We start from the raw sequence: 15148 nt of genomic DNA, 5'->3' as shown, positions 1-15148 counted from the left end.
AGCACGAATATTTTGGGTTTTAGAAATCTTTTTAAAAGGGAGTGCATCTTTTCTATACTGTTCTTTGCATTAATTAAAAACCTCGTATTTTTGATACCCTTGCAGAAGGTATTATAATATCAGTCAGAAGTTTGCAACGCAGTGAAGGAGACATTTCCGACCCTGTAAAGTATATATATTATTGATCAGCATCACTAGGAGAGTCGATCTAGCCATGTCCGTCTGTCTGTCCATTTCTACGCAAACTATTCTCTTAAATTTAATTCATTCAAATTTAAAAAATAAAACCAAAATTTTGTTTTAAATGTTAGATATAAACGAATAACTCAATTGACTATATAACTTCATAATCTGTTATGTTAAGTAGGTATTTACACATTTTGCTTGTTTTAAATTTTTTAATTGTGACTAGTGCATTAATTTATATGAAAATCCTTGTAGCACCAAGAAATAATTAAGAAATAAATAAATTAAATATTTTGCGCAGTATAAAAGCAATGCAGGTCGACCAATGGCGCCGAATAAGCCCCAATTGTTTTGTGGGAAAATTTATGGGTTGCAATTTTTTAAATAATCGAATATAGCGATCATTCTTCTTTTTATTCCAACGGTGGCAATTACAAGTTTGGCAAGGTTTTTGTTTATTCTCTCATCATTTCCTATAAGGCTTACTGATAGTGCTGTTTGGTTTTTATTGGTTTTTAGTTCAAATGCATAGAAATAAAAAAATTGAATGTTTCGCTTTGTATGTTCATATCAGCAACCTTATATTTGTTTTCCTGCTTTTAGGAATCATTAATTTTCATCATGAATATTTAAAATATTTCCGTCAATGCTATAACCATTGCTCCGTTTGCCAGTTACCCAGGCCTGCGCAGGCGTCGTGATTATCTGCCCTTATAAAAGTCAGAAGGACACTTGACCAATCTTAGCAGTTGTCAAGATGCGTTCGGTCCAAATATTGGTGATTTTCTGTTGTTCCTACTTGTTTGTGCTCGGCGAAACTAGTTCGGGGGGCAAGGACGCCTGGCTGCGTCCTGGCTGCCACAAAGTTGGAAACACGCGAAAAATTTCCATTCCTGATTGCGTAGAATTCACCATAACGACCAATGCGTGCCGCGGATTCTGCGAGTCATACTCAGTGCCCTCGGTTCCCTGGACGGGTTCATCGCTAGCTGTTTTATTCAAGCCACCGAAGCCAGTGGTAAGTGTTGGTCAATGTTGCAACATGATGAAGTCCGAAGAGGTAGGTTTGGCTTTTAGATCTTTTCAAATTCTTAAAAAATTATTTTGTACCAACCGTTTTAGATACAACGTCGCGTCCTATGTATAGAAGGTATTCGAAACTTCACCTTTAAGAGTGCTGTGTCCTGCAGCTGTTATCACTGCAAAAAGGATTAGATGAGAGCAAAACTTAAAAATTTTATGCTTGAGCCACCTTCTTATTAAATTTAGAATAATGCTTATAAATGCTTATTATAAAAATACATAAAACGCACACCCGAATAACAAAAGTGTATGTTGTAATTTAACATACTTATTTTTAGTCTACATTGACATAAATTCTAGCCTCTATGTCTTACTGTTCAATGGCTTCTAGATTGGTGTTGCTAAAAAAAAATATCATGAAACTGTTCTGGTGACCGAAACTGGAACTGGAGAACTCACCAAAATTGAGTATCCAAACGTTGTGGATGTAACAACACGGGTAAGTCGTCTGAAACAAAAAACTATTTCAAAAAAAAACTTCTGATCTCAAACAAAACAGCTCTTAACGAGCTAAAAATGTCGTGACGATCGCACCTTCAACATATCTAATATAACATTTTTTGAAGAAAAATTAAAATTTAAATGTTAAATGCCTACACAGGCATTTTTATTGCAGCTCGACGAATGGGATCATTTAAAAGTGTATTTATTTAGTCGAAAGTTTATTCATTTTTCGTCACAAAATTTGATATCAGATATTTTTTAAAGTTAATGCTTACACAACAAGAATGGAGGCAAACTTCGGCAAGCCCATATAAACTATGAACTATTCAAAAGTTAAAAAATTTGTAAAACAACACATTTTCGATTGTTATGCTTTTATATTTTACAAGCAGCTCTTTGATGTCGTGGTCTGATTTTAATAAAATTAGAACCGTAATTCTGAAACAATAAACCATTACACTGTTTCGTACTACATATATTCAAATCAATTGAAAAACAGCCAAATTATAATTTTTTCATATTTTTTTTTGATTGTTCTCATGGGAGCTGTATGGTATACTCGTCCGATCCGGCTCGTTTCAACTTCAACTAATAGTTTTAAAACTCATGGGCTAGTTTGCGTAGAAACGAGTGGACAAACAATCGGACATGGCTATACCGATTCTCCTAATGATGCTGTTAGGGTCGGGAGTGTGTCATTCCGACTGAAATTAAAATACCATTTGTAGGGAAAAAGAGGCGAGTATCTTAACACAAGAACAACACTACGATTCACCATAGAAATGCTGCATATCATAAAAACACCTACAGACATACGGATGAACTACAAAACGGACACTGACAACTGCGCTCATTTATATAGACACTTACTAGGGAAAGAAAAATTAGTTACCAACTCCACGTCATCGGACGCAGACGTGTAAATTAAATGTATGTCAAATGTAAATTTTTTTCTGATTGTTAAGAATATTAAAATCGTTATTAATTCATAGTTGTCCTAAAGACCGTTGCCGAATAGCATCCGAAATATATTGACAAATAACCAAAATTAAAAATATTGTGTTATTTTTTCAACATCCTGACCTGACCAATTAATATTTGTAGGGATATAAAAAAAAACGAGAAAGTTATCTGGCCCTTTAGAACATTAAAATTTAAATAACTTCGTTGTTTTTAAGATCTTTACATCTTGCTAATTTTTTTGCAAAGTATAAGTTTGCTTAAATTAAAATTAATTTCAAATTTGTAATGGTTTATATACACTGAAAATAAAAGTTTATTTTTAGTCCATAGAAACTAAATTACACAGCTGAGTGTACAGCGGAGCGGGACCCATGTGATCTCTAGCTCTTCCGGGAATTGGGGGGGTTGTTGCTGACCCTTCTGCCTAACATTACCTTAAGAATAATTTTTAGAGTCCCTTTCTGAAACTAAATAACCACACGATCATGGTTGAAATACTCAAGCGGTTACCTGCATAGGTAAACCAAACAAAGCAACACTAGGCGAATTGACTCAAATCATTGCATGAAAGTAGAACTTTTCAGAAACCAGCTAATAATTAGCTGTTGATTGACTCACACGAATTCGCTACCCACCCTACCATGTCTTTAACCTTAAAAGAATTATTAAAGAACCCAAATTGTAATTTACATTCCCAGGTCGCGAAAATAAATCAGTAACTCACTCATAACGTTCGATTTAGGCATTGTTACTACAAATGATTTATTTAGTTGGCAACTAAACCAAAAAATTAATTGCGGTGCAGTTAATGTTCTGCTTCATTATAGTTTTCTTGCTCAATTAAATTAATTTTTGTTGTGTCTCTAACTATTTATCTATTTACTTATGAAATATAAATTTAATAATATTACATTTTTTTGATTTTTGTTTTCGTTAATTGACTTTACGCACAATATTGGATCATTACGTAAGCACACACACTAGCTGAAAAGGCGTAGAAATTATATATATATATATGCAAAAAAAAATGTATGAGATTAATTATTACAACAAAACATTTTTCTTTTTAAAATAATGCAAACACAATGCAGATTTATGCAGACGTGTTAGACGAATAACGGATGTATAATCAAAACAAAAGAAAGAACCGCTATGAACGTAACTGACTGCGCGATAACGGCATCATCGATGGTGAATAAGCATAACACGGACAGAATTAATATTTGGATTAAGCTACATACATTCATTTGGTACACTTACCCGCGTCCAATTCTCGTTGAAGGCCTTCAAGAATACATGGATGACGAGTTGATTAGTCCCGCGCTTTAGTGTACGGGTAGGAAGTTTTATTTAACTTAGTGCCAATAATTAGTTCCAGAAATTTGAGTACGCATTGTTTCCTTTGTTTTGATTCGATTTACACTGAAAGATTTATGTCATCGCTGGCGCACTTCCAGCCAGTGTTGTGTGTTTCCGTACCTAATCTGCGAGTGAATTCCCAAAGCTGGAAAGGTATTGGTTGTTGTCCTGACTATGGCACAGTCGGGTCTGGCCATGAAGGGTGAAGGGTATAACCCGAGCGCATTAGCTGGTTGGGGCTGGTAATTTGTCGGTCTCTACATGGCGGCGCTAGTTTTCCAAATCCGCCCGTAAATGTTTCGTCCCTCGCCGGAGCTACTAGTGATTCTGTTTCTTGGCTTGCACGATCCTAGAGTAGAGGAAGACACCGGGGGAGTGCTCGTGTGGTAATAGAAAAGCGGTGGCGCGCGAGTTACCGTACCGGTAAAATCGACTATGCCACCGCCTAAACCTCCCCGTGTTACCCTCTTCCAAGTGGACAGTGACCGACAGCTAGCCGTTCGTTGTCCCACATAAGATGCACATAAGAAATGCAACATCAGCACAAGGCAGGATGTTGCTAAACGACACCCACTCAGCAGAGCTCCAGAAAATACTTTGTTAGCATTTACTCACCCACACATACATAATTGTAAACACATAAAATTCTTTGGCGGAGGTTTGATTTGAATCTCAAGCCACAATAAAAATTATTCCGTTTGGAACAACCAAAGCGAACACATCAACTGTTTATATATAAACGTTAACTGAATATTGGATGAGTAAGAATCACCGTTAACTACTACCGTTACAACATACTATAACTCGCGGCTGATCGGCACTGAAGTGGCAGAGGACCGGATTTGATGGTCTCACTCTGGCTGATGGGAAACGGAACGCTTATGCCAGTTTGAGGTTAGGGCGAACTGATGCACTTTTTGGGGCCGTTCCCCAAGACTTTGTTTGGTATTTCAACGTAACCTGGCCGTTTGAAAAGGCACGATTAGTTGGGAGCCAGTGCAACCTAGACGGAACGGAATTAAAGCTGGTGGCTCCTTATTTTTTTCTTTTTATGCGGCGTCTGCCGTTAATATTTACCAATGCGATTCCAATTGAAATAATTGCAACAGTTAATTAATTAACTGGAATGCAGAGGTATAGGATGCTCTTGATTTTTATAGGTTTAACTAATCATGTGGGCTTAATTGAGGATCTGGCCAATTGGTACGTCTGGTTATCTTTACGTTGCAAACGGAAAAGGAAAGGTTGTGGCCGAAGTTTTGTTTTTCTGGGAAACGTGGATGCAATTCGATACTGCACCAACAGCTGATCTCTTTTTGTTTTCACGATACTCGATATACTCAAAATACTCGAGATTATCGAACCGGGCTGCAGAGAAGTTGTGTAAGTATCGTAAGGCGCGTAAACAAAACTTCAAATTTTTAAGCTAGACATTTAATTTGGTCAAGGCAACCATTACAAATTTAAATTTAAAACAATAATTAATAGTTTACAACTATTTAATCAAAATGTTTTTCATTAAACCTGAAACCATTTTTTTTAATAGCATTTTCCTCACCAGATCGGTGGTGGATACTTTCAGGAGGAAATTCTACTTAACTTCTCCAAACTGAGAAAGTTATCCATTTTCGTTGCTTTATAATTTTCAAAACCATTCACGGTATTTGTTTTATACCAAAAGTTGAGGAAGCTCTAGGGCTATAAACGTAAAAAGCTAAACAAAATCGGATATATTAATTTTTTAAACTTTTCAAAAAAAGGAAAATAAACAAATAAAAATTAAATAATTTTTAAACTATTTTATTAAGAGCAAATATGTTAAGACTTCGTGATTAGCATTTGAAAATACCATTTTAATGACATATATCACTTGTCTGAAACTTTACTAGTTTAGAAGTAAACGCGATTTTCCGCTAAGTAAGCTTGTTTTTCAAAAAGTCGGAGACAAACCTTTTTTGTAAAGACCTGCCCTCCCAACACAAAATTTTTAGTATGTCACTTTCACCGCCCTTTCTCCTAAACCAATTAATTAATCATTCTTCTTTTTATTCCAACGGAGGCAATTATAAGTTTGGTAAGGTGTTTATTCTCTCATCATTTCCTATAAGGCTTACTGATAGTTCTGTTTGGTTTTTGTTGGATTTTTGTTCAAGTGCGTACAAACAAAAAAAATTGAATGTTTCGCTTTGTATGCTCATTTCAGCTGCCTTATATTTGTTTTCCTGCTTTTAGGAATCATTAATTTTCATCAGGAATATTTAAAATATTTCCTTCAATGCTATAACCATTTCTTTGTTTGCCAGTTACCCAGGCCTGCACAGACGTCGTAATTATCTGCCCTTATAAAAGTCAGAAGGACACTTGACAAATCTTAGCAGTTGTCAAGATGCGTTCGGTCCAAATATTGGTGATTTTCTGTTGTTCTTACTTGATTGTGCTCGGCGAAACTAGCTCGGTGGGCAAGGACGCCTGGCTGCGTCCTGGCTGCCACAAAGTTGGAAACACGCGAAAAATTTCCATTCCTGATTGCGTAGAATTCACCATAACGACCAATGCGTGCCGCGGATTCTGCGAGTCATACTCAGTGCCCTCGGTTCCCTGGACGGGTTCATCGCTAGCTGTTTTATTCAAGCCACCGAAGCCAGTGGTAAGTGTTGGTCAATGTTGCAACATGATGAAGTCCGAAGAGGTAGGTTTGGCTTTTAGATCTTTTCAAATTCTTAAAAAATTATTTTGTACCAACCGTTTTAGATACAACGTCGCGTCCTATGTATAGAAGGTATTCGAAACTTCACCTTTAAGAGTGCTGTGTCCTGCAGCTGTTATCACTGCAAAAAGGATTAGATGAGAGCAAAACTTAAAAATTTTATGCTTGAGCCACCTTCTTATTAAATTTAGAATAATGCTTATAAATGCTTATTATAAAAATACATAAAACGCACACCCGAATAACAAAAGTGTATGTTGTAATTTAACATACTTATTTTTAGTCTACATTGACATAAATTCTAGCCTCTATGTCTTACTGTTCAATGGCTTCTAGATTGGTGTTGCTAAAAAAAAATATCATGAAACTGTTCTGGTGACCGAAGCTGGAACTGGAGAACTCACCAAAATTGAGTATCCAAACGTTGTGGATGTTACAAAAAAACTAAAAAACTATTTCAAAAAAAAACTTTTGATCTCAAACAAAACATCTCTAAACGAGCTAAAAATGTCGTGACGATCGCACCTTCAACATATCTAATATAACATTTTTTGAAGAAAAATTACAATTTAAATGTTAAATGCCTACACAGGCATTTTTTATTGCAGCTCAACTCTTTCACCAAGAATATAAAATTTACAATGGCACTAGAAGAAAAGGACCAATTACCTTATTTGGACTCAGTGATAATTAGACGTGGAAATCGATTAAAATTAAAATGGTACAAGAAACCAATTGCGTCCGGACGAATCATCAATTTCAACTCCAAACACCCAAAACAAATAATAATAAATACAGCTAGGAGCTGTATACATAGAATGCTCAAAATTTCAGATACGGATTACTACGATGAGACGACCCAGGAGATAAAATCAATGTTGACAGACAACGATTTCCCAAAACACATAATAAAAACATTATTATCGGAACACAAAACAAGAAAACAAAACAGCGTTAAAAACAATAAAAACAAAAAATATATGTCAATTACATACGTCCCGGCATTATCCGAACGTGTAGCGAAATCGGAATGCTACGACAAAGAAAACATAAGTATCGCACATAAACCGGATCACACATTAAAATCTATATACAACAGAACAAAATCAAAGATAAATGAAATTGACAAAAAAGACGTAATATATAAAATACCGTGCAACGGCAACAACAACGAAACATGCAACATGATATATAGGAACAACAAAATCTAAACTTAAAACTAGACTAGCACAACATAAATCGGACTTCAAAGCTAGACATCATACGAACGCACAAAAAACAGCACTCATGTCCCACTGTGCCAAGAGTAATCACTCACCGAACTTCGAAGAGGCGAGTATTTTATCACAAGAACAACACTATGCCAAACTATTCACCATAGAAATGCTACATATCATAAAAACACCTACAGACATACGGATGAACTACAAAACGGACACTGACAACTGCGCTCATTTATATAGAAACTTACTAGGGAAAGAAAAATTAGTTACCAACTCCACGTCATCGGACGCAGACGTGTAAATTAAATGTATGTCAAATGTAAATTTTTTTCTGATTGTTAAGAATATTAAAATCGTTGTTATTATTTTATAGTTGTCCTGAAGACGGTTGCCGAATAGCATCCGAAATATATTGACAAATAACCAAAATTAAAAATATTGTGATATTTTTTCAACATCCTGACCTCGAGCCGGCTCACAATTAATATTTGTAGGGATATAAAAAAAACCGAGAATGTTATCTGGCCCTTTAGAACATTAAAATTTGAATAACTTCGTTGTTTTTAAGATATTTGCTTACATCTTGCTCATTTTTTTGCAAAGTATAAGTTTGCTTAAATTAAAATTAATTTCAAATTTAAATTTAAAACAATAATTAATAGTTTACAACAATTTAATCAAAATGTTTTTTTCTTTAAACCTGAAACCATTATTTTTCCTCACCAGATCGGTGGTGGATACTTTCAGTAGGAAATTCTTCTGAACTTCTCCAAACTGAGAAAATTATCCATTTTCGTTGCTTTATAATTTTCAAAACCATTCCTGATATTTGTTTTATACCAAAAGTTGAGGAAGCTCAAGGGCTATAAACGTAAAAAGCTAAACGGAAATCGGATCTATTAATTTTTTAAACTTCTCAAAAAAGGAAATAAACAAATAACAATTAAATAATTTTTAAACTATTTTATTAAGAGCAAATAAAAGTAAAGTCTGAAACTTTACCAATTTAGAAGTAAACGCGATTTCCGCTAAGTAAACTTGTTTTTAAAAAAGTCGGAAAGAAACCTTTTTTGTAAAGACCTGCCCGTCCAACACAAAAATTTTTTTTCCCAGAATTTAAAACAAGTCCTTAAAATTTTTTGAAACTGACAACGACACGGAAAAATGTTGTATTTTTTTTTTTTTTTTTGTTTTTTTGTTTTATTTAGTATTAGCTATTATACATAAAATTAAATTTAAAATATAATAACTAATTTAGGGAAAGGAGTAACTAGCTACTGTGGCCATCGACTCGACAATTGATAAAACTTTTGTTTGTATTTGAGAATTAATATTTAAAGCTGGTGTATAATTTTACATATGCGTAGGAAAGATAATACTCGGTTGGAGTTAGAAGCTGTAAGGTTTATTCTGATGTTTTGGTAGTGTCCACAGGTATCAAGTAGATGTTTGACTGATAGTTCAGCTCCGTAGTTAGGGCAGTTTAGCTGCCTTTCGCCGTTGAGGATGTGTTTATGCGTGAGATTTGTGTGTCCAGTTCTTAACTGACTGAGAATGGCGCATTCCCTTCTGTTGATCGAAGTAGGAAATTTGATGTCCTTTTTGCCAGGATTAAACTGTTTATACCAGTGGTTAAACTACGACCAGTCCTCCAGTTCGATGTTCAGCAATATGTTTTTGATGTTTTTCCAGATGTCCTGTTGTACTCCAGGGATGATTGTGTGGCACGGAGCTCGTCCAGCTAGTTTTGCAGCTTTGTCAGCTAACTCTTTCCCATCTATTCCTATATGAGCCGGGACCCATAATAGTTTTATTTTGCTGTTGTTTTTGATACAGAGGTGACGAATTTCTGATAACAGGTTGTTGTTATTGCAAAAGTTTTGGACTCCTTGTAGGGTGGACAGACTATCACTGCAGATGACATATCTTCCCTTAAGTTCGAGAGCAAGTTTAATTGCCTGAATAATAGCTAGTGCTTCCGCAGTAAAAACGGAGAAGTGGTGAGGTAGCTGACCCCATGAAACAATTAATCCGTGTTGGTCTACCACTGCAAAACTGGTTGTGGCGTTGGACCTTGAACCATCGGTGTAAAGCCATTTCCTATCGGAGTATTTGTGGGTAACTTCTTTAAACAGCTGCTTAGACGTTGTGATTGATGTCCTTGATTTTTGGAAATCGGGCAGTGTAGTGTCTGTGGCGGTGGCGCGTAATTTCCACGGAGGGGACGGAATGACTTTATTCCAGCGATAAGGCGTTTCTATTTTGTGTCTCTTGATAAAGGATATACATCTTCGTATCGTGGATTGGATTTTAACTTTCCTTTGATGCTTCAAGGCTACTTCAAAGTCCTTCAGCAGAATAGAGTTGGATGAGCACATGAGTTTTGGTATTATTATTATTATTAATATCGGGGTGTCCAGTGTACCGCGACCTGTAAGATCTATTGTACCCCCATTCATAAAGTCGAGGAGTTTTAGTGGGTTGATTCTTCCTAGGAGCTCAGGTGTAAGAGTTCTGGTTCCTAAGATTTTACATCTTATACTTGCTAATGATGTGTCTAGAGGTTTCGTCCTCTATGTCGCAGAATCTGCAAGTTCTACTGCTGGTTATTCCCATCTTACCTAGGTGACTTTTCAGTCTACAGTGTCCGGTTAGTAATCCGGTAACGATCCTAAGTGAATTTTTCCCCAGTTGAATAAGTTCCTTGAACCTCTTCTTGTTATAGTTATTTATTTGAGTTTTGGCTTGCCTTAGGCCTGGGGTATTTCTCCAGTGTTCTTGTCTCATGGCGCCTTCCACTTTCCTAAGGTATTCTTTTATAGTGTGCCTCCCTATGCCACAGTAGGGCTCTGGGCCTACCAGGGGCTGTTCGGCTCCTAGTTTTGCCATTTTATCGGCAAGTTCATTTCCGGATATATCCTTATGGACCGGAATCCATCTGAGGGCCAGCCTGTTTCGGCTGCCCAGTATATTTAGCTTACTCTTCACCTCTAGGACTAGCTTCGAGGTGATTTTGTTGCTATGTAAAGCAGTAATTGCTGCTCGGCTGTCCGAAAGGATCGATATGTCCTTTTCCTTGTATCCACGCTGTATGTTGAGCTTTGCACAACGTCCAATGGCACATACCTCAGCCTGGAATATGCTGGTGTATTGGCCAAGGGATTCGTGGTATTTTATGCGAGGCCCTACCACTCCAAGGCCCGTGCCTTGTTGTGTCAGGGATCCATCTGTGTACCATGCAATGGTGTGTTTAGCCATCGGGTGCACTTCAGACAGTGTGGTCCAATCATTCTTATTGCCTAGGTGTGCTGCGAAGTTCTGCTCGAAGATTAGTTCGGCTGTCATTTCATCCCTAGGGTGGAGTATTAGGGGCACCTCACCTAACAGATTAGTCGCATCCCTGTTATTTAGAATGCAACCACTACCTGTGCCCTCAGTGCTTATTCTCAGGAGTGTAGCTTTGCGTTGGATATCAATCACATAGTGGAGTGGTGTTAGCTCCATCAAAACTTCTAAGGCAGTTATAGGACAGGTCCTCATTGCCCCTGTCATGCATACGCAGGCAAGTCTTTGTAGTTTTCCTAGCTGGTTTTGCATGCTGATGAGCTTAGCTCGTTTGCCCCATGCAAGTGATCCGTAAGTGAGGATTGGTCTCACGATCATTAAGTATAGCCATCGTATTATCTGAGGCCTGGTTCCCCAGGATTTCCCAGCAATTTTCCGACAGGTATAGAGGGCTCTGTAACACTTTTCCAATATCTTTTGGACATGGGAAGCGAAAGTCAGTTTACTATCTAAAGTGATTCCCAGATATTTAACCTCTCGGCTAGTTTCTATAGGAGTTCCTAGCAGTGAGATTTGTCTCATTCTCTGTAGTTTGTTTCCTTGTGAAAGGAACGATGACTGTCTTAGCAGGATTTAAGTTGAGTCCAACCTCCCTGCACCAGTCCAGCGTTGTCCTTAGTCCGAGTTGGACGATGTCGCAGAGTGTCGCTTCAAATTTGCCTCTGGCGATTATCACGATGTCATCGGCGTATCCCTGACATTGAATTCCTTTTCCAGCAAGTTTGCTGAGAAGGTCATCCACTAGCAGACTCCATAGCAGAGGGGACAGTACTCCTCCTTGCCGGCAGCCTTTGCTGGTAGCAATTGTCACTCTTTCCGAACCCAGTGTACATGTTGCTTGCCTGGATTCAAGTAGGTTGCCAATCCATTTGCTCGTAGTAGTGTCTATGTTCCTTCTGGACAGGGCAGCTCGAACTGCATCATGTGATGTGTTGTCGAAGGCTCCCTCTATGTCTAGAAAGGCACAGATAGCTATGTCTTTGTTGTCAATTGCCCCTTCTAGGGTGCGACATAGTTGATAAAGTGCAGTGTCTGTTGAACGGCCTGCTCTATATGCATGCTGTGTGTTTTGCAGCGGACAGTCTCTGAAAGCTGTTCTTCTGATGTTGTGGTCTACCAGTTTTTCCAGCGTTTTAAGACAAAACGAAGTTATGCTGATAGGTCTGAAGGACTTTGGGCTGTTGATGTCTTTCTTCCCGATCTTGGGGATGAAGACCACCCTACCGCTGCACCATGCACTTGGGATATACCCAAGGGCTAGGCTGCTCACCATTAGTCTTCTTAGGCGGGTTAGGAGTAGTTCCTGCCCCTGCTGTAAGAAAGCTGGAGAGATCATGTCTAATCCCGGTGATTTAAATGGTTGGAAGGTTCCAATAGCCCATTTGAGTTTCTCGGGCGTAACTATAGATTTGGCTGCTGCCCAGTCACTGGCTACTGTCCTAGGGGTTCTATATTGATCACGCCTTGCGTTTCCCATAGTGGGAGTATTCCCCGGGAAATGCGTGTCAAATAGCAACTCTAATTTCTCCCGATCCGTGGAGGTGAAGGTGTTATTCCCTTTCCTCAGGGCTAAATTACTATCCGCTGCACTTTTAGCCATTGCTTTTTGCAGTCTTGCGCCATCGTTGACGTTACTTATTGCCTCACAGAAGTTCCTATAGTTTTTCCGTTTGGCCTTCCTGATCTCTTTGTTGTAGAGCGTCAGGCTTTGCCTGTATAGTTCCCAGTTTCTATCAGTTTTTGGTTTGTTGAAAAGCTTCCGAGTGGTTACTCGTAGTCGTTCAAGACTAGCATTCCACCATGGTGCGTCTGTTTCCCGCCTCTGTCTACCTAGAGGACAACTGTCTTCAAAGGCATTTACTATCTTGTGGCCCAGGTTGTCTACCGCTCTGTCTAATTCCAAGGGATGTCTAGGGTATCCTGACGGTTCGTTGGAAAGATTGAGCTCTAGAGTTGACCTGAATTTGTCCCAGTTTGTTTTTCTGGGGTTTCTTTTAGGGTTACATCTTTTTGTTTTGAGGGCTACTTCAAACAAAATTGTCCTGTGGTCTGACATTGATTCTTCTGGTGACACATGCCAGTTCTTAATGTGGCACCTCTTCTCGTACCCTAGTAACAAATGTCGGCCTGGCGCCGACATTACAGATCTCTAGGTTATTGTTTAAAATAAATTCTAGTAATTGCTCACCTCTGTTGTTGACATCCGTGCTACCCCAGATCACGTGATGTGCGTTGGCATCACATCCTATGATGAGGGGGATCTTGGTCGTCCGGCGGTGGTCTACTAGCCCGGGTATTCCTGGCGGTGGACAGGCCTCCTCCCCGGCAAAGTAGGCGGAGGCCACTGCTAGCTTCGGTGCAGCGTCTGTGCCGTTGATGGTTACGGCGACGCAGTCTCTGCTCATGAACTCTGAAAAGATACTATAATTGATATCTTTCCTTATAACGATGCATGATCTGGGAGGTGATCCTCCTGGATCGCATATTACCTTAGTGTCCTTCGTGTACAGGCCTTTTATGCCATGGTGCCACCATGGCTCCTGTACAAGGGCTAGCCCGAGGTGTTGGGAGGTGAACATCCTCGCCAAGACAGCAGATGCTGCTTTGGCCCGATGGATGTTTACCTGGGCTAGCCGAGTGCTGCTTGTTGCAGCCATCACTCCGAGGTTTGATGCTCCGTGAGGTCTGGTGAAGAGAGAGAGCAAGTCTCTCCACCACCGTCTATCACGGTAACCTCGGCTTCTTCGCAGCTTTCGTCCAGGAGGAGCTCCTGGGCCAGCTCTTGGGATGACATAGGGTGTCCATCCCCTTGGTCGTCCCCAATGTCCATGCTGGTGATGGATTGTTCATCCTGTTCACCACTCTGTGACTTCGGCTCCACATTCGGTGGTTCGAGGGTATCCTCGACAGCCTTGCATGTGCCGTCATTGGGCGTCTCTTCCGGAGCTCTCTTGGTCTTTTTCAGACCGCTCACGGTGACGTGGCCAAACCGAAAGTTGAGTTTGTGGTCACGCTCCACTATCTCATCCCTTCCGGTCTGGTCCATCCCTACGACCAGGAGTGCACCAGCTCCGTCGTTCTTCCTGGAGATGACCTTCCAGGCGCCCGTCTCGACCCGGTTTTGGAAACCAATGAAGGCCAATATTTCCTCATTGGTCCGGTCGGAGCTCCTCGGGCAGAACAACGTGGCGTTGTATGCTGCCGGGATGTCTGCTCCCGTGCGGGTTTCTAGGGGTACTCCCTGCCACGTCCGCAGCTGAGGTACGGCAATCTTGAGCCACTCAGCTGAGCCTTCATCCAGGCAGTCGATAATCAGGTAACCCACCCTGAAGTGGATTCCCCTGAACACGACGGGACCGCTCCACGCTGACGTGAGCATCTCGTCCATGACCGACTCCTGGAGCCCGGATAGTTCCTCTGCGGTCAGGCTGGCCGCCGGGAAACCCTCCGGGAGTATAGCCACCCTGATGAGGGTGGCTTTCTTGGCAGCCTCCGCGTAAGTCGGACGGGGTCCGATGACCGGCGGTGCCGAGCTAGAGGGTCTTCCTCCAGCGGTTGTCGGCTTCTGGTTTTGGTGGGGCTGGGAAGGTATCTTCCTGGCCTGCACTTTTGCCTTTTCTGCCGCTGCTGCTGATTTGCTAGGCCCCTCTTGCTCAGGGACCCGTGAGGACGTCTCACTAGCCCCTGGGCCGTGCCTAGACCTTTTGGGGGTGTCCGTTGGTGGTGTGCGGCTGGTGTTCAGCCGTTTGCCAGCCGGTGCTGTCCCCAATGCCGGCTGCTTCCTCGGCTCCTTTGCCTTCTTCAAGGCCTCCTCCGGTGTCATGCCCTGCATGAGGTA

At 40.1% G+C, this 15148-nt stretch overlaps 2 protein-coding genes and 2 long non-coding RNA genes across 6 annotated transcripts; 2 read left to right on the top strand and 2 right to left on the bottom strand.

Moving 5' to 3' along the window:
* The first annotated feature begins 666 nt into the window (after positions 1 to 666).
* Positions 667 to 1445, top strand: LOC108135009 (thyrostimulin alpha-2 subunit-like). 2 transcript variants are annotated; one of them, XM_041708587.1, is made up of 2 exons: positions 667 to 1204; positions 1309 to 1444. In XM_041708587.1, the coding sequence occupies exons 1-2, from the start codon at positions 944 to 946 to the stop codon at positions 1399 to 1401; spliced, it is 354 nt and encodes a 117-aa protein (XP_041564521.1). In that variant the 5' UTR covers positions 667 to 943; the 3' UTR covers positions 1402 to 1444. The 2 variants fall into 2 exon arrangements, with proteins under 2 accessions (XP_041564521.1, XP_041564520.1); XM_041708586.1 differs by having other exon boundaries at positions 672 to 1246; positions 1309 to 1445.
* On the bottom strand, positions 1062 to 1552 carry LOC121467274. Its single transcript, XR_005977393.1, has 3 exons — positions 1439 to 1552; positions 1301 to 1385; positions 1062 to 1175 (listed from the first exon to the last, which is right to left on the bottom strand). It is a non-coding gene; the product is annotated as an uncharacterized LOC121467274 (long non-coding RNA).
* A 4532-nt stretch (positions 1553 to 6084) lies between these two features.
* LOC108135010 (thyrostimulin alpha-2 subunit-like) lies at positions 6085 to 6922 on the top strand. Of its 2 annotated transcripts, none has more exons than XM_041708588.1 (2): positions 6085 to 6682; positions 6787 to 6922. In XM_041708588.1, exons 1-2 carry the CDS (start codon positions 6422 to 6424, stop codon positions 6877 to 6879), a joined length of 354 nt encoding a protein of 117 aa, XP_041564522.1. In that variant the 5' UTR covers positions 6085 to 6421; the 3' UTR covers positions 6880 to 6922. The 2 variants fall into 2 exon arrangements, with proteins under 2 accessions (XP_041564522.1, XP_017111033.2); XM_017255544.2 differs by having other exon boundaries at positions 6088 to 6724.
* LOC121467275 lies at positions 6540 to 7030 on the bottom strand. Its single transcript, XR_005977394.1, has 3 exons — positions 6917 to 7030; positions 6779 to 6863; positions 6540 to 6653 (listed from the first exon to the last, which is right to left on the bottom strand). It is a non-coding gene; the product is annotated as an uncharacterized LOC121467275 (long non-coding RNA).
* Between the last annotated feature and the right edge of the window lie 8118 nt (positions 7031 to 15148).

Source organism: Drosophila elegans, unplaced genomic scaffold, assembly GCF_018152505.1.
Source record: "Drosophila elegans isolate 14027-0461.03 unplaced genomic scaffold, ASM1815250v1 contig_299, whole genome shotgun sequence".
NCBI lineage: Eukaryota > Metazoa > Arthropoda > Insecta > Diptera > Drosophilidae > Drosophila > Drosophila elegans.
The sequence above is the reverse complement of the archived record's forward strand: the minus strand, read 5'-3'. Positions and strand labels throughout refer to the sequence as shown.

What these genes read in the sequence shown, in the direction of transcription:
- LOC108135009 (XM_041708586.1), top strand. Translation starts at nt 944, where the DNA reads ATGCGTTCGGTCCAAATATTGGTGATTTTCTGTTGTTCCTACTTGTTT. An exon ending in ACATGATGAAGTCCGAAGAG is followed by an intron (nt 1,247 to 1,308) that starts GTAGGTTTGGCT and finishes CAACCGTTTTAG; the next exon opens with ATACAACGTCGCGTCCTATG.
- LOC108135010 (XM_017255544.2), top strand. Translation starts at nt 6,422, where the DNA reads ATGCGTTCGGTCCAAATATTGGTGATTTTCTGTTGTTCTTACTTGATT. An exon ending in ACATGATGAAGTCCGAAGAG is followed by an intron (nt 6,725 to 6,786) that starts GTAGGTTTGGCT and finishes CAACCGTTTTAG; the next exon opens with ATACAACGTCGCGTCCTATG.